Below are 18,965 nucleotides of genomic sequence, written 5' to 3' on the forward strand. Positions count from 1 at the left end.
ATAGGTTAAAGGTTAAAAGTGTGCGATAACCTAATTAATTTAAAATAAATCATCCCATTAAAATATTCTCATATGGAATTTCATTTTGCTCTGCTTATAATTACTGTGGCCACCAAGCAAAACTCCCTCTCACCCCCAATATGTTGAGGACTTAAAGGGCTTAAAAACATGGCATATATATTCGATATGGCATGTATGTCAACTGTTTTTATAACCTCTTGCTTTATCCATGGCCTTGGTCATCTTTGCTATTGCATAATGAACTAGCACGTGGATCCCCACTCTCCCACTCTATTTTTGGTCCAGTACCAAATACGAGGCAGTTCAAAAGGCCCTCAACATTCAACTTTTTTTATAAAAATTTGTAAAATATGAACATCGACACCTACTCCTCTCCTTAAAACTTTCCTCACCTCACCCACTTCCCCACCTGACTGATTTCCTGGTGAGTGGTTAAGAGGGAGGGAGTCAGCACCAACTGTGCATGCCCTCCCTCTCATAACTAGAACCCACTCTTGTGCAGTACATGCTGTTTCCTGCAAAAGAAATCGTAAATGTCTGCAGTGTAGTAAGTATATCTGCCAGGTAATGGCATTAAAGTGATTTGCCTACATACAGCCTAGTGTTACCATACACTGATTTAATACAACAGCTAAACCACCTTTGGTAACATTTGGTTTCTCACGAATATTTTATTTTCCTACAGTTAATTATTTTAAAAACCTATGAATTGACATAGGGCTGAGGTTTTAATATTATACAAAACATTAATGACTGTAATTTTCCCCAATTATTAGCATTTTTAAATTTTGGCAAACAAATCAGTAAAAATAAGGCTCTGTATTTTTTTTTAAAAGCACATAAATGATTAACTTAGAGATGTTTTAGGCAAGCTAAATACTGTTGAATAAACTAGTAAGAATTTAGCTTTAAGCATGTACTTTGATATTTGCATCTGAATTAATACATACCAACTTAAACATCAAAAATTTGGGCTATACTAGGAGTTTTTACTCCTGCTCCCATTCCTGCCTCCTCTTAACTATTCTCTTCCTTAGTTCTACTCTCTTAACACCCTCTCCCAGATTATTTATCTTTTAACTAGTGATGACATTACTTATCCCAAAATATTTCTCACAATCAGGCCTTAAGCATTTTTAAAAATTGCACTTAACTCTTTTATTCTGGACTAAAAATTAAATATTTTTTCTGGAAAAGCTTCCGATTTAAGATTGATTCCAATAGATAATAAATATAAACTGCAAAAAATAAAATCAGCCTAGAGCTTTGATGAACAGGAGTTTCCTGTTTTTCCAGCAGGGAATAACTTGTAGGATGGGAATGGGGGACAAGGAAGAGGGAGGATTGGATCTCTGTACATTGAAAGAGGGCCTTGCTGAATATTCCCTGGAATTTCCAGGATTTTCCCAACAAATTTTTTGAAATGTGCCCACCTAGTTCAGAGTAAAAGCAAAAACTATAACCTTTCCTTCTTAAAAATACTGTGTTTTGCACACAAACATTCATTTCTTTAAAAACATTAAAAAATGACAGCCTGAAGTGCTTAAAATGTGTATGGACATGATGTAATACATGTATATATACACACAGATATGCAGATGCACAAGCAATGTATATATACATATACAAGCATGTAGCATTTCATGAATTTGATTAAACTTGATATCCAACAGTGTACAACTACTGTACATCCAGTATGAAATGTCCTGTTTCATGGATATAAAAGGAGTCAAAAATCAAACTTCTCAGGTCTTTTAGGCCTGAACACAATCTACCCTACTCAACCTTGAATCTCAACCCCTGACTCATTGATGGTGAATGATAACCAACCACAGACAGACTGTTTAAAGGCTCACACAAATGTCTTTGGTGTATGTGTCTATTTTTAAGGTACAAAATAATAATAATAATTATAATAATAAAAATAGCTATTTTGTGTGCTGTAGCAGTTCTTTTATAGCTCACATTAAGTGCAGCTTTTAACCCTCCCACCCCCACCCAAAGAAAATACTTGTTAAATAAGGATTGGACAGGTCAAACACCATTGTAGTGCAAATAGTAAACAATAAAAAGAAAACACAACATTTACAAAATATAGAAATGTTTGGATCCAACACATGGACAAACATATTCCTTTCAAGTATCTCTCCTTGAAGAAAATAAAAATTAATCAGGTTACTTCCAATACAAAAAAGTCTCTCTTTTTGTTCTCTCTCAGGTAAACAGTTTCAAACCTATTAGGTTGCATAGTTCTAGGATCATAAGCACCTTAACGAAATATAACTTGGTATTCTTTTTCCCTTGATCTTTTACTCTTCTAGTCTTGTTCTCAATTTTTTTTTTTGTTGGCTTTTATTTTGTCTTGTTTTGTTTTGTTGCAGAAAAAGGAAGTGTGACCACTTGCACACTATTGTTGTCTTACCAGGACGTGGATGTATGTGGGTGTGTAGAAATGCCTCTGTGTGTGTGTCTGGGGAGGGTGTCTGAGTGTGCGGGGTCTATGGCATGTGTGCATGTGTGTGGGGGGGAGGGGTAGCGTGTGTGTACGCACACTGATATACACAGAGAGAGGGTCACGCAGACATACCTTACAACCTGGGTAACTGGGTGGGAAAGTGCCTGTAACCGGCCCTTTCAAATTCATGGCTTTCTATAGATGCTATGTGGGTGGTGCCAGCCCACGTCATTGCAGACTAGACAAGTTGACTTCCAGGCTCACCCTGAGAGGGAACTGAAAAGGAGAGGACAATACTCCTGCTCAAACGACTGATATCACTTTGATATCAGAATAAGTGAAGGGTACTCCGTTCGGCCTTTCCTTCCCAATTCCCATCTCCTTCGCTGCTTCATCTCTGAGCCCTGGATAGGGAATGTTTCCACCACATCTTCCTTTATCTGTTTCAGGTTTTGTTCCTAGTTTATTATTTTTTAAATTTCTTATTTTTCTGGTTTTTCTGAGAAACCTTAAGCATTTCTTCATTTTGCCACCGTCCTCTCTGGACAACTCTTGCTCCCATTCCCCCTGGGCTGGGCCCTCTACGAGCACCCACACTCCTCCACTATCATGTTCTGAATGTCCTTCTTGATGATGTTTTGCCCATCATCGTAGTACAACATGGACATGGGCCTCAGCTTGGTGGGCACACAGCACGACTTGAGGTTGGAGAAGGGGCTGTACCCCCGCATGCGGTAGTGGTTGATGACGGTTGAATGAAAGGAGAGCGACGACCCGGACGTGCCCGCTATGTGGCTCGGGCACTCACCCTCGCAGTAGTTGGCATGATAGCCAGAGGGGGCGATGATCCAGTCATTCCAGCCGATGTCCTTGAAACTAACAAAGAACTGTTTCTTACAGCAGATGTTGACCTTGCCATCACACTCCAAGCCCCGCCGCCGTCTCCGATGGGGGTGGTCTTCCGATTGCCGGGCCTGCAGCATGAGGAAAGGTCTGTGGGACTGCTCCTTCTCCTCGTCTCCTCCCACCCCTGCTTCTCCTCCGGCCTTTTTCTTTCCTTCCCCGTCCTCTTCTTTCTTCTTCTTCTTGCCCAGGAGCACCAGGCTAGCACCAGTCTCGTGGCACTGCTCGCAGGCAATCCGAATGTCCAGGGAGCTCCGGCCCTGGTCCAGCAACCGCTGGATGCTGCTGGAGACGGGAAAGATGTGCCAGGTGCTCTTCCGAGCATCCACTGCCTTTTCCGATATCAACAGTTCACTCCTCTCCTCCATTAATCCAACGGCCTCGGCCTCATCCCCTGTGTCCAAGCTGCCCTGCGGGTGCTTCAGCTGCTGAAAGAGACGGATCGTGACTTTGGTCCTGTTCCTGTTGGCCTTGGGGACTTTTAGGAAGAGCCAGACTTCTGCACGCTCCACCACGGACAGGTCGCTGCCCTCTTTGGAAATCTCAAAGTGCAGCGTCTTCCTGGTAGTGCCTGAGAATGAAACACAGCACAAGAGAGAGGGGACATGGTTAGTGCCTGTGTTTTCTGCTACTCACTCCCTTCAGGCCCCACGGGGCCTCTGTTACCCACCATCTGGAACAGGGACCCACAAAGGCAAATGAAGGCCCACAGGTTTTGACACTTTTAAATGATTGAAGAAACATTGTATTTTGTGACACGTGAAAATTATATGAAATGTAAACGTCGGTGCCAATTAATAAAGTTTTATTGGACCACGGCTCTGCTTATTTCTTTATAGGTTTGTCTGCACCTACTTTTGCACTTTAATATGAAGTTCAGTAGCTACAACAGAGACTGGCCCACAAAGCTAAAATATTTATTCTCTGGCCCTTTACAGGAAAAGTTGCTCAACTCTTGCTCTAGATAGAGCATGGCCTTGAACTGAGTGTGTCTGGGGGCTGCAGGGGGCTGCATCTGTTCATTAATTGTTTAATCTCAGTTTCATCTTCTATCAAGTGGGGGTCACCTATGACATTTGACCCATTCTCCCATAGGCCTGGGAGGATCAAACGGAATAACACAAATAAAAGCACACTGTAAGCTCTAGCAAGCTGTAGCTATATTATTCCCACACAAATATGCAAAGTTGGGAGCATCCCATGGATCCCTTTACCTCTGGGCAGTGACATGCTTGCAGTTTTTTCTACCTAGAATACTCCTCTCAACACGCAACCCTCAGGGGCTGCTCTTAATAAGAGCAGATTGCAGAAGAGACGACACCACTTACTCTAGAAGCCTTCCCTAACATCTCCTGCCAGTCTAGTCTAGGATACCCAGGTCTGAAGTCCTACCTATGGTGCACAGTGTTTAGCAGAAAGTAGGCAGTTCATTTATTTATTTTAACGGGTAGCAGCATCCTTAGCATTGAGTATTTTATATTAAGAGATCTACCTGCCACCTCTAAATCCCCTATTTTTCTCTCCTTCCTTTAATGCAACTTAATAAGCACCAGTTATAACAACTGCTCTAACAGAGGGAAATTCCCTACATTGGTGGAGTGATTGGATTCTGCAACCACTCAGTTCTTGCCTAACTCAAACCTAAGAAAGTCACCTGTTTTCTTCTCGTTCCACTAGAACCTGTCTATTTATTCATGGGCAACCAGGACTCTAAGGTACAGGTGTTCAGACTAGAAGTTTTGATTGATGAAATATTTTTCCTCACTTGCACTTCACCACTGGGTAGTATATGAAACATGCCCTCTTTTCTTGACCCCCTCTGGCAAGTACCTGCTTATAGCTGTCTGGCATACATGCATTCCGTGTACAAACCTGAGAACAGTTTCAAATAAGTTCATCTCAGAACTTACAATTCCCTAGGAGGGTCCTCTGCCTGGATTTCTATAGCTAACGGAAATCCGGCCCTACTTATCACTCTCCACCCTGAGATGTTTACGGTACCATAAATTCTAGGCACAGTTTCAAGTTCCCTGCAGCAGAAGGCAGCTTTTCTGTGCATTGTGCACTGCAGATCCTGTTCTTAATTTAACACACTCTGCACACAGTGATTATGATGGTGGTAAATTCACTGAGGTCAAGGCCAAGGAGGGCTGCATAGGAAAGGTTCTCTGGCATTGTTATATAAACGTGCTAGGCCCCTGGCCTTGGTGGCAGTGGTGAGGAGCTCTCCTTTGACCTCAGGTCGCTGGCAGACGTTGAAATGAATAGAAAGCTGGGTTTATGATCAGATCACCAGAGCGAGGAGCAGTTAGAGGAGAAGCTGTCTTTTTTTACGAAGCATGATGACTTTTTTAAAAAGTGAATCCAGGATTCCCGTTTGCTAAAAATTGGTGGGATTTTTTGTTGTTGTTCGGTTTTGTTTTGTTGTTTTAAGAAAGCAAAGAGAAGATTCCAGGAAGAGAGCGTAGTCATTTAAATTTAGGAAGACAATCAGCAGCTGGCTTTAAGGTGGTAGGCAGGGTTTTCCCAAGACCAGAGGTAAAGGCTGCCAAAGCCTCCCAGCCTCTGAAGACCAGCCCACAGGAGTGGCAGGCTCCCCACACTGAGGCCACAGGTCCTGCTATTGGAGATTGTTAACAAGTCCCTCCTGCTCTCCCTTCTGCCTCTAAGCAGGCCAGCTTCTGAAACCCTCAACTGTGTAGGATGCCACTCTAAAGACAGAGAGATAGTAGCTGCTAAAATAGAGGAGCCAGAGGGCACATGGTTGTGTTTTGTTTTTCTGTGTGTGTGTGTGTGTGTGTGTGTGTGTGTGTGTGTGTGTTTCTAGGTTCGAGTGTGAAACCGAAGCATCAGACCTGTCCCCAGGATGGGAGCACTGGGTTTCAGATAACTCATCCCCACAGGTTCTGCTCTGCTCTGACCCATGCTTGACTGGAGGGGCTGAGGGTGACGGTAGATGGCCCTCAGGGTAAGAGAAGGGACAGGTGGCAATTTGAACCCGCACATTGGACTTTCCATGAATAAAGTGCAGAGATGTTTATAGTTGCTGGGGGGTGAGAGGTAGAGGGAGGGAGGTCGAGGGAGGGCTCCTTGGAGATGAGCCAGTGGCAGCATATGCAAATGGATTTGTAGGGCCCCAGGCTGCTTACTTCCAGCAGCAGCCTACAGGACAGCCTCTCATTTCACAAGATCAGGTTTCTAATGCATGAGATAGCCCCACCCCTTCTTCACAGGCTGCTGTACTCAGAAGCAAATGATTTCGTGTTCCTGAGAGAGGATTGTACAAAGAGAGTACTCATTAGAGGGGACTCAATCTGTCAGGTGCTGTTATATTAGGATCAGAGAGTCATCAGAAAATGACTTTCATCCAGGTCCTGGCGGAGAAGTGACTGTATGGCTTCCCCTGGTACCGCGGGGAGAAGCGGCGCTGATTTATGCCCTGGTTTCATTAACTGAGCTGAAGACGGTTCCCTGCATTCCCGTCCGTTGCCTGCATGCTGTATCTCTCCCCCATATTTCTGACATTTGGATTTTCCCCTCACTAATTGACATGCCTGTCGCCTCCTTCTCCTGGTGTCCATTTCTGGAACTGCTATTTGTATATTGCATGATATTTTGTCAGGAATAAAATAACACTGAGATCCCATTTCGTGAAAATGCTGTTGCCATAATGCTCAGGAGAACAGGGGGAAGAGAGAGAATCAAGTCTTCTTAAAATCTACCTTACATGCAGGTACATTTTAAAAGTTCTATTGTGTTCTGACTTATTAAACAGTGCATATTTTTTTTTTCTTTTACATTTAGCTTTCATTGCAGAAGGGGGTGGGGAGAATGAGACAGCTAGAAGCTGAGATGAAATTAATATTTGTCAAGGTTGTAGGCTTCAGGAAGGAATTACAGCCTTCCAATTGCTTAGGTATGAAAAATATAACTAGCTTCTTGATTCTTTTCCCTTTATGTGTCTATTACCTGAGAGAGATTGCTATACTGCAGTGATGTTTTCAGATCGGTTCACTCTTCAAATCTGTGTGCGTAACAATTTGAAAAATAGAAGGTTACCTAAGGCTCAATTACTAATTGAGGATCAATTACTAATCAGTTTCAGGACTGACTTAAATATCTCCTGCTGTAAAATCCTGAAATGGAAGCCTTCCCATGGTGCTTTGTGGGCAGGTACAGCATTTTAGTTTCTACTGGTGCACACTGGGTTCCTCCACTATTACCTATTTAATAAGATACCGCGAGTGGCTTTGCTAACCTTTCATCACCTACTCTGATAATATCCTTTTCAGCCTCTATGCTATTTTTTCCTCCCTGAGGCTTGTGAGCAAGGCTTGCATCACAGCTTGCTCTGCCTGAGTAATTCACTAAGAAAGTCCCACACAAATCCATGTGGGTGATAATATTTCATCACTTAAACCTCAGTGGACATATACCAAAGGGAGATTTAAAAAAAAAAAAAAAATGCCTAAAAATGGGTAGGAGAGCTAAATTTTGCATCTTACAGGGAACACCTTTGAAATGTTGCCGGTGGGCAGGATTAGAAAGAGGAAAGACTGTGGGAGCTGGAAGTAACGACACCTGAAAACAGACTGTCCTCTGCTTTCGGGATTTTTCAAATGATGGTAGTATCCCCATCATAAAAGGGTTAAGTTGCCCAGACCCTCGTTATTCCCTTCCCCCACACCAGGATGCTGCTCATCCCCCAAGTCCAGTAACTCAAATCTGTGGGCGGATAGGCATTAGAACATTTCCAATGAATTAAGCAATCCACTCAGTGTTTCCTTTTTGTTTTGTTTTCCTCACCAGGGTCCTGTGTAAAGTATGATGCCCTTCTATCTATGGGTACTATGTCTAATGTTAATGTGGAAAGCCTTGTTGTTTATAGAAGATTTAAACTCTTCTGGTGGGGAAGAGCCTCCCTGTAAAATATGACTGTTAATTTAATTTCCCATTCTTCGCCAAGGTTTCCCTGTGCCTACGTGTGGTATAGTCACCGGTGGGAGCATACAGAGCCACCAGTGACAGCGTGTGTGTTTCCTGACGCACTAACTTTGCACTCGGACTGCCTCCAGGGGTTTCTGCATAAGCAGCCAGTGGGGACAGAGCGGTTATGCCTCCTTTCACCTGCGGTCCAGGGTCCTGTCTGTAGCAGAACTGCACGTTTGGTCATAAATGATCTTGATTGATTTTTCAGCCTTAATGTATTTGCTAAGGACATGCTATGGAATTGTCAGTGGTCACCCACATGCCTGCACTTTAATTTAAATAGAAATGAAAAAGAAGATGGTTAAATATTTAGAGAGAAAGGGGTTTTAGGTTCCTAAAAGAAGGAGAAGAAATTGTTAAGGCTCAACTCACAGACTTTCAGAAACTCCTTCCAAAGATCCTGGGAACTTTTACTCTTGATTTGAGATCTAGGACCCAGTTCAGGATAAAGAATTCTAAACTACAACTCGGAGAGCAAATCAAGTATATTTTAGCAAAAAGGGCCAAGACAAATAGGTGTTTTCGTGAGAAGTGCCTGGGAAGGTATTACTCCCAGTTCTCGGACTGTTAAAACTGAGTTTCTCCCCTGACATCCTCCACCCCCACTCTCATACACCTCCTTCACAGGCCCAACCTCTGTTCTCTGTCGCCTCTTTCCTTCACCATTCTCTCCACACTCTCAGTTTGGAAACAAACGCATCCTCTGAAACTGCACACTGTGTTCTCACAAGGCGTTAAATAAATAGGCTTTTTCCTCCTTGCTCACATCCACTTGTCATTTGTCGTGTGTGAAAAGCATTGATAAGACAGGCAAACGAGGCAACAAAATTCGGGGACAAGGAAGATGTTTTTTTGCAAGAGCCCAGGCAGCCGTATTATGGGGAGATGTGTGAGCAAATCAGTATGGCTGATGATTCATGGTCACATTTCTCCACGTACTGTTTTGTTTGCTTCGGAAATTTATCATCCCACTGTCTTCCATAGAGCTTGAGAAAGTTCACATGCACCACTAGAATTCCCATTCCTTTTCCTTCTGTCTCATTGAATGTATTACAGGTAGCCATGTTCCTCCCTTCCCATAAAATCCTAACATTTCCTGGATGAGAGGAAGAAAGCAGTAACTGATAATCACTAAGATTAGCGTGCTGCAGACTGGGCCTTCCAGGAGGTGAAATTTTGTTTCCCTAAAAGATTAACTGGTAAGAAGCAAAAGTCTTTGGAATGCGCCCTCTTGTGGCCCATCATTTCCCATCATTCAGAGAAGAAAGTGTGTGAAAACACTCTTCAGTGAGGGGTTTTCGAAGAAAAGTTCAGAAGCCTGGAATAGGATGGTGGAAGTCAACTCCACCTTAAGATAGCTCTCTTGGGGGAGGGGGAGGGGAACAGTCATCCCACAAGCTTTGTTAGACCCCTTTTTGGGTAGTGTACATTTCAAACTCACCTTCTGTCACTAGACTCTCCAAAGGGGAAGAATTCGTGTTGCTTCCAACCATACCTGCCTATGTAAGCATTTCCCAGTTTTTAAGGTTTCATTTGTCTTTCTTCAACAAGTGCTATCAATTGCTAACTTAATTACCAGAACCAGCCTATAAATTTGGCAGCATATGGAGACTCAGCAATATATTGTCATTAAACATTGACTGACCAGCTATTGTCACAAATCAAAATATGATACTAAGATACAGTAGTCAAGAAGGCCACTGACTTTAGTTTCAATGACAATCGTAGTGAGTGTTGGCTTGACATCTTCCTTTCCTTTAAGGTCTTAACGTAAACACCGAGGATTCTGTGCCAGCCATGCAAAGAATGGCAGAGCAATCTTGGGTGACATAAATAAAAATAATGTCATTTTTGTTGGTTGGGATACATTGCAGAGAGCTTGAGAGTGATTCCTAGCCACTTAACAACTCACATCAGTTTTACAAAAATGGGGCACCTTCCACCTGAGCACAGTGAGACAGAGTCAGTTCAAAGAGTTCTAAGCACTTGAACTTTAGCAGTTCTTCAACTGTTGTGGCCATGTCTTGGCTTTATTCAACCATCAAAGAGACTAGAAGCGAAAACTAACTATGGGGAATCTTGTAGTTGAAAGGTGCATCTATGGGATGCATCTGAGGCATGCATGCTGGTGACACTCATTGACTGGAGTCTATGCTGTACAAAATAGTTTATAAGGGAAAGAAAACTAAACGTCCCTCGCTAATTCTCCAAAAATCTTGATACTTGACATACTTTGAATTTTATTAAAGTTGAATTATTCCAAAAGCAATAAGACGTTTTCATATATTCACTACAATCATTAAGATGATAAATTTCTTTCCCAGGAAAATAGCAGAAAAATACTGACATGGTACTCTCTTTGGAGGATAGATTGTCCATATAGCAATCATCAAATCTGTGAAATCATACTAATACAACTTGAAGTTGGTGTGTGAAACTTCTCAGATGGGAAAAATAAGCAAGTGCAATAAACCTTGTCTAGAATCCAGCAGCTCACCCAAAATTGAGTTGTAAACTCAACCAGGAGTCGTTTTCCATTACTAACCTTAAACTTTAGTCAACATGTGAGTCAAATGGACCACCTTTTTAAAAAATAGCTCAATTTCTTTCTAACTAAACACCTAATAGAAAAGTTTTAAGCCCTGGCCGGTGTGGCTCAGTTGGTTGAGCTTCACCCCATGCACCAAAAGGTCACTGATTCGATTCCAGGTCAGGGCACACACCCAGGTTGTGGGGTGTCTAGGGGAGGCAATGGATCAATGTTTTTCTCTCACATTGATGTTTCTCTCTCTCTTCATCTCTGTTCCTCTCTCTCAATTTAAAAAAAAACACTAACTAAAAAGAAAAGTTTTAAAAAATGACAAGATTTCATATAACTTAGAAAAAGAGTGGCACTGAGATGAAGTCAATAAAAAGATATATAAAAGGTCAAATTCTTTCACTGCACAATCTCCCAATGCCAAGAGAGCGGTTTGCTATACAAGTCAGCTCAGTGAGAAAGCAGGACATGTTGCTAGCACCAGGTGTGTATTAAAAGTGGTCAAAGGCATAGGTATACTTAGCCATACGATGTGGTAAAGGCAATTGAGGAGGAGCTGCAATTAAGGCCATCAGGTGTGGCAACTGGCATATAAAAACACACAGGATCCCTCTAGTCAGGATAGGGAGCAGACCGCTGGACTGCTGGAATCCATGCCCTGCACAGGACCCAAAGCCATTAAACACTCTCTTTCCTACCTTGCCATAGGAAAGGTTGGGGAAAATTGGGTGGCAACTTGAAAACTCCAGCCTGACTTAATTTCCTCAAAAAATAAAGTCCTAATCATTATGTCCTTCGCGGCTCTATCCAGAAAGAGTTTTAGGGAAAAAAAGTAAGACCTTTAAAAGAATTTTGCTCTGATGAGAGAGCTAAACTACCCTGCCGGGAAGCTTGCAGGACACCAGGGCTTCTCCAACAGGGGGGAAGCCAGGAAGCCAACAGGCTGCCTGCTCCCCTAAAAGGATGCCCAGGTCTTGGAAGGTTTTCTTGAAAACAGAACATCTGAGTCAACAGGTTTTCAGGATTGGAAATTCTGAGTGCTGCCTTGAATGTTTACACTGCTGCGGCAAACTTTCCAACAGAAATGCTGGGAGCCCCTGCACATACTTCACTGGCCATATGCGCTACCAAACACAACAATGGCATTCCTTTCAAATAGGTTTGCCAAGAGATATGCTTCCTTATCCTGGCCTTCCCATGAAGGTAACATGGCATGAACATATCCGGGTGCACGGGCACGCATGGGCGGGGAGGCATGCAAAAGGATCCCTGTCACAGAACTAACAGGGGCCTGGCTGCAGATCTCCGCCTCCACTTTTGACAGGTATTTTCTATTCAGCAACAGGTTAGTGTGGTCCTGAGCCAAAGATTAGAATCTATTTATTAAAGTTCTTCCTCTTAAGGATTGAGTGAGAGTTCAGTGTCATATCTGAGAGCACTTTGTCAAGGTTGCATTCCTTGGCAGAGAGCGCTTAGTAACTTTACAGAGAACAAAACTCTTTTCTCTCTCTCTCTCTCTCTCAGCTCAGAAAGCAAAAGTCAGTGTTTTAAAAGTGACTGCCAGGGCAATGGCAACTGTCCCCTGAAGCCGCTCTTGGCTGCCTAGAATGAGACGCCTGTGCTCTTATAGACAGACTTTCTGAAGGTAAAAATGAATGTCACTCAGAGATGTGCCCTGCTTCTCTGAGGTGGCCCCTGATTGGACTTTCCAAGGGAAGATTTGTTTAAGGCAGTGACTTCATCGGTGCTGGACCACCCCAATCCCACACTCCCCACCCCGCCCCTGCCCCCACACAAACTTTGGACATGGTCCGGAAGCCTCCTGAGTCCCCCAGGCACCCTGATTTCTTTCATCAGGCTGCTCAGACCTGGCTTTCCAGACCCGGGCGAGGGAGCCTCTCCCAGACCAGCTCCCAGCCCCAGCTTGGCCGCAGGGCTTCCTCCGGGTGACCCGATGCACATAGCAAGTGTCAGCTAGCCATCAGGAGCCAGGCTCCTGAATTCCAATTCTCTGAAGTCCTCTCCCAGTCATGCACCCCCCTCCGCCTGCCTGCCACCTTCACCTAATAACTAATGACCCTCCCAGGCAGAGTACAGCTAGAAGGAAAAGAAGTTGCTCCTAGGACTGTGAGGGAAATACACCCCCCCCCCCCCCCCAGCCCCAGCCCCAGCGCCAGCACCCACCTGATTCGGCGAACGTGATGATCTCTGAGGTCTGCTCCATCAGTTCATTCATTTCTGCCCTCCTTCCGATGTCATCCTCTATCTCCACGTACCCGTTCTCCCCCACTTTGCCCACATGGAGCTTTTTGATCGCATTCAGAAGCGCCGCCTTGGGCACCGGCTGGGTGACCTCGGGTCTCTTCTTCAAGTGCAGCATGTTTAAAATGTGCTTTTTGACGGCCTCCACCATCTCCGGCTGAGCGCTGGGTACATCCTTGGGCAGGGTGGTCAGTGCACAGGACGGGCAGGCAGGGTCCGCACTGTGCCCCTCGGATCCCGGGGCAGGGGAACTCCTCACTATAATCCAGCAACTCGCCAACAGAAATCCTCGCAGCCAAAGCAAGGGCATCCTGGCAGCAAAAGTTGTTGTGGTTGCCTTTTTAAAGGCCCTGCTTTTCCTCCCCCCTCACGCACAGGTTTTTTGTTTGGTTTGGTTTGGGTTGGGTTTTTTCCTTCTCCTCTTCAGCAAATTCTCTGGAACGAGAACAAAAAGTTTTCTGTGAAGTTTTCTTTGCAGGTTCCCTCTCTGAATGCAGTCAGTGCTGTAGGTTTGTGGCTGTCAGGGAGGAGAGTTCTGACTGTCTCCGAGTAAGAGAAGGAGGGAGGGAGGGAGGGAGAGAGGGAGGGAGAGAGAAAAAAAGGGAGGGAGGGAGGGAGAGAGGGAGGGAGAGACAGGGTGGGGGGGAGACAGAGACAGAGAGGATGGGGGGGAGGGAGAGACAGGGAGAGCGGAGAGAAGGGGACAGAAGAGAGAGGGAGAGAAGAGGGGAGAGGGAGAGAGAGGGAGGGAGGGAAGGAGGGAGAGAGAGAAGGAGAGAGGAGAGAGGGAGAGAGGGAACGATTGGCCCTAAGTGAGTGAGTGAATGGGAGAGGGAGGGAGTTGTGAGTAGAGGCTGTGATTAGAAGGGGAGGGAAAGCCCGTTTTCTGACAGGCTGCTTCCCTGCTGCTCACGGCTCCCTCACACACACCTCTCTTCAAATATCTCCATTCTCGGGAGTTCCACTTTCCCTTCGGAAAGACATTCTCCTAATTTTGTTCTACTGTTGTTTTTTTCTCTGCCCAGTCCCCTTGCTTCACCTTCTTCCTCTTTTGGAGAGGAAAAAATGCCCCAAGTAAAGGCACTGTCTCAATCAGCAGGGATGACTTCACTGCACAGGCTGCCCCCACCGCCTGCACTCTCCTAGCCACAGCCCTGGACTCACAGCTCACCGGCCTGGAGCGTGGGCTCAGGGTGCCGGAGGTCAGGGGCCAGGTAGGGTAGGGAAGGTCGGGAAGAGGGGCAGGGGACTCCGGGGCACAGGGCCAGCCAAGAGTTCCAGCTTGAGGGAATCCCAGAGATCTTCCCGGTTCCCCATTCATTCAGAGTTAAACGCTCAGGATCGTCAACACTGGCAGGCGATCTGACAGGAGCGAGCGCAGCAGAACTTTTGTTTGGGGTCACATAATACACTCTACTTTTCCCAACTGCAAAATGCCGCGGGGCACTTTGCAGATCCACAGGCAGGCAGGCAGGCAGGCAGGCAGCGTTTTATGTGCTCCTGTCATCTGAAGCACTTTCCCCTCTCTCTCCTCAGCAGCCACCCCCTCCTGCCCTGCACACACACACACACACACACACACATACACACACACACTCACGACAGCCCACCACCGCTTGCCCTGACTTCATAGAGAAAATGCACAATTCACTTGGCCTTTCCCACATTATGTCACACAAATAGTACGCTCTTACAACTTGAATTACTGGTCCTATGGGGGACAAAAGTCTCTAAAATACATCGGCAAGTGATTTTCTCTGTCATGTGGGGGTTTTTGCAGCCCCTCCACACCCCACCCCATCCTGGACCAGTGTGGTCATGGACTGGCCCCTGGGCTGCCTCCTTTTCTCTCAAAGGAGCAGCGCAGATGAAATCATCATGGGTTTCAGTGTTCACAGTCAAAGAAAAATGTGAATTTTTAAACAATGCCTCTCTGAGGTGGTTGTTGTTTTTTCATTCTCCTCCCTGCCCCCGCCGCAGCCCCTTTTTTCATTTTCTGTCTTAATGCTTTTATCTTGCAGAAGTATCTTTAAGAGGTCCATCTGTTAAAGCTCTCCTTCCCTCTGGGTTTCTTTCCCACACATAAGCCCTCTCCGTTTCTGTAGATACAGTCAGCTTATATCTGACACCTAGCGTGTTCAGAGCATTACAGCCAAGCATGACAATTTGGGAAGGGGGAGGAGAAAGTTAATAAATGCCATTACTATATGCCTGAGATTGGAGGGCAGGGGAGGAGGGTGAGAAAGTTGTGGCACTAAGTTACAGTGACAGTTTGCACAAGTAACGACGGTTTCCTGAATTGCATGCACTGCCCCCCTTTCCAAAAACAATTACTTGCAAGACTTTCTGTGGTACCAGCCCTGTATCACCTTTGGAGTCTCACCTCCAGGAACGTCAGTTACTTTGCTAATATTGTTAAGACTGACAGCATTCCCTAAAGACCCTAATTTTTTAGTGAGGGGTGGTGACAAAAATGGGGAAGGGGACATTTGCATTATAATTGTTTAATAAAATACCTTTGCCATATAATATTTAATAGAATCCAGCTATTTGGCATTACAGATACAGTATCCAAAGCCTTTTGTAGTCCAATTAAGTTTTACAAGCGAGTCTGACATAGAACTAAAAGTTGAATGATTCCAAACGACACAAGAGTCCTCATAGTAGCATTTAGATTCAGTGCAATTTATCAGCGTCAGGATTTTCTCTGCGGGGATGTGTGTGTCCCCTACATTTGCTGCTTGTGAATGTAACTCTGAACAAATAGCTTTCTCTTTGGCATGTGTCTCCCTGTACATGTGCTGAATAGGTTGTATAAACACATAATCTATTTGCAATGCTGTCCTATTAAAAGCTGTGTCAACCTGCCTGAATAATTCAAGAAGGTACAAAACCATAACGTGCATGAAGTGCCGGTCAGTTGTAAAATTCCTTCTAGCCATCCTGCCTAGGAATGTGTAAGCAGCTCACAAGTAAGAGTTAAAAAGCATTACCTTTCCGGTGCTCTCTCTTTCACCAGCAGCCTCTTGTATCATGTGGTTAGAGCTGTCTGAGTTCCTCTTCATGGTATTGGCTCTGTGAACTTTTATACTGTACTACTTACTTGTACACTCACACATTGGTACCACTCAAACAGGAGGGCTGGGGCTTTGTTTGGGATTGGTTAGAATTGCATGACATCAGCAGATGACTAGTTTTTCCAGTGTGAGGCATATTTCATAATCATTATCTAATGGAAAGTCTTTTCTTAGCTGCTTTTGGGTGATCCCTGAGGCAGGAAACCTCTGGCTGACTAGATTACCTTAAAGAAAACTACTGGAATCAAGCAGTTATATCTCACTGAGTATCAACTTCCAACTTTTCTTTTACTATTTGCATACACACACACACACACGTACACACACACACTTCTCATTATATTCAGGTTCAGTTTTATGTCTTCACATAAAACATCTGTTACTTCATGAAATTACCTCTATTTACAAAGTATTTTATTGTTTCTTACAGGCAAGAAAATTCACAGTACCCTTTTTAAGGATTCTAACTTTATTTTTTTTAAATAAAATATATTCCATTGGAAAAAAAAGAAAATATGTATACTTATATGATGATGGTCTCCCTGCCCTGTCAACCCTATTATTTTACATCATGAAATTGAATGCCTACTTCATAAATCATTTATCACCAAGAACTTTGGAAATAGTCATTCTCTGCAGGTAAACATTATAAGTATCCTTCCCAATCTTTAGAATCCCCCTCCCCCCTCAAAAAAAATCTCATATATTATTCTTCTTTATCAAATCTTGAAGTCTTATGATTTCTAAATTGTTACAAACATAACAAGAGATTAATGAAAAGAAACAAGCACTCCTTGTATAGGAGTTAAGTTGGTTGGGATTTTCTTTGGGGGGGGGAGTGTTAGCAAGTCGGAAATAACACAGGAGGAAGGAATCTTCAGACAAGGATGGTGGAGAAGGGTAGTTTGGAGTATAGCTGAAGCATAAGCTGGGTCCTCCCCATAAGTTGAATAAAATGTGCAAAATTGGGAGCTAATGAAAGCCATATGACCATATATGTTGTTTTGTATGCAGGATTTAACATGCATAAAATAAACTTTTCACTGTGCCCACCAGCAACATCTAGAGGCTCTGGCCTCCTGATGTATAACTGAAGCTGGTTCCTTTAGGACACCATCAGTTTTTCTGTGTAAGAGGATCCGCCTTGGCCAAACACGGAGAAAGTGTGGATGCAGAACTGTATGTGGGGGTGGGGGGTATTCTAAGAACTGCATATGCAGAAATAAAGTAGGAAATTAAATCATTAGGTTGTACAGGAACAGAGGGAATCTGAGAAGGAAAGATAGAAACAGGATCGGTGTTGACTAACGCCACACCTGACCATCAGTTTGGAATTGGATGGACTCAGACTCTCCCTAAGAAAGGAACTTCCCCACCCTATTGCATGAGCCCCTCACGGAGGGCAAGGGCCTGGGAGGCCTCTGAACTCAGCTCCTCCCCCATGGGAGAACCCCCCTGTCCTAGAAATAACCCCTGATTTTGAATTTGGGGGCACACAACCAACCTGGATGAGCCCCAGGGCCCACTGCATACTGACCACTCCCTAAGGCCTCAGTGTTCTCATCCATAAAGTGGGATCCATTCCTGAGATGCCTTTGTAAACACTGGTGTCACAGGAATCTACAGCGCCCTCACGAGAGGAGCCGCCCTGCATGTGTGACTCAGACCGGGTAGGCTCTCCGATGCCCACCAGCTGTGATGTCATTCTCTACCTGAATCCCCCAAGCTCCGCGCTGAGGCACCCTGGAAATGCCTCCTCGCTCCGTGGAAGTGAAGGTGGGGGTGGTAGGGGAAGCGGGCGTGTTAAAATAACTTCTCTGGAATATTCCGGGCTGGGAGTGATCTTTTTCCTTCCAAACTCCAGGGTCCAAAGTAAGCGGGTCAGCCCAGCTTCTGTCAAGCATCTCCTCTTCCTTCCTCGCTTTGGTTTCTCTTTCACTTCCTGCCCCCTCCCCCCCAGCAGCTCCCCACCCCCGGCCCTGCTGCCGGCGGCTCGGCTGCTACTGTACCTTGAGCAACACCTGCTGGCAGCTCCCGGGGATCACGCTGCGACGCGACCGCCAAGCCCTGCAGAGCGGCCGCCTCTATTTTTACCCGGAGCACCAGCAAGGGCAAGCTCTTTTCAGAGCAGCTCTTGATTTTTGCCCCCTTTTGGCAGCTAAAGAATTCAGAGAGTGGGGGGGAAAAAAATAACTGTTCAGTGATCGCAGCTGGGAATGTCGGAATCAGTGCTCAGCGCCAGGGCCCAGAGCACAGCCAGTGTCAGGGTCCAGGCTGGGGACCCGCAGGCTGGCTGCTGGGCAGGGAGAGGCGCCCAGGAGCTTTGACGCCTCCTGTGGAGTGGAGGGGGGGAGGGGGATCGGCGGGGGGCAGCAGCTCCTGTGCTAGCCCGTGGCCCGCGGCCACTGCGGGTCCCACCTAGGGCGGCCGGCCTGCTTGGCCACTTCACACAGCGCCCAGCTCCTCCCGGAGCATTTGCAAGGCTCCCTTCTGGCCTAGGGGAGCTGCCCCTGGAGAACCGGGCCGAGCAGCTTGCTGCAACAGGGAGCCGGGAGGGAAACGGTGCTACCTTATTTCACTGTAATTGCGAAAGGCAGGATGTGCCAGAGATTTATATTTAGAAGTTGTATGTTTCTACTTTTATGTAAATGGAGCAATTAGGGCTTGTCTTGCTGCGGCTAACTCCAAGGTCTGTGCCTTGCTGGGGAGCTGGTGTGTT

General features: G+C 45.2%; 1 protein-coding gene across 2 annotated transcripts; it reads right to left on the bottom strand.

Annotated features, from left to right (window-relative positions):
* Positions 1–2,054: 2,054 nt before the first annotated feature.
* Positions 2,055–16,247, bottom strand: INHBA (inhibin subunit beta A). 2 transcript variants are annotated; one of them, XM_070425195.1, is made up of 3 exons: positions 16,163–16,247; positions 13,092–13,604; positions 2,055–3,950 (listed from the first exon to the last, which is right to left on the bottom strand). In XM_070425195.1, exons 2-3 carry the CDS (start codon positions 13,477–13,479, stop codon positions 3,058–3,060), a joined length of 1,281 nt encoding a protein of 426 aa, XP_070281296.1. In that variant the 5' UTR covers positions 13,480–13,604; positions 16,163–16,247; the 3' UTR covers positions 2,055–3,057. The 2 variants fall into 2 exon arrangements, with proteins under 2 accessions (XP_070281296.1, XP_070281297.1); XM_070425196.1 differs by lacking the exon at positions 16,163–16,247 and having other exon boundaries at positions 13,092–13,679.
* Between the last annotated feature and the right edge of the window lie 2,718 nt (positions 16,248–18,965).

This window comes from Myotis yumanensis, unplaced genomic scaffold, assembly GCF_028538775.1.
Source record: "Myotis yumanensis isolate MYYU_CA2020_CCGP unplaced genomic scaffold, mMyoYum1.0.hap1 SCAF_9, whole genome shotgun sequence".
Classification (NCBI taxonomy): domain Eukaryota; kingdom Metazoa; phylum Chordata; class Mammalia; order Chiroptera; family Vespertilionidae; genus Myotis; species Myotis yumanensis.

Excerpts from the sequence above, each read along its gene's own strand:
- INHBA (XM_070425195.1), bottom strand. The coding sequence starts at position 13,479 with ATGCCCTTGCTTTGGCTGCGAGGATTTCTGTTGGCGAGTTGCTGGATT. Across the intron at positions 3,951-13,091 it reads CATCACGTTCGCCGAATCAG|GCACTACCAGGAAGACGCTG; the intron begins GTGGGTGCTGGC and ends TTTCATTCTCAG.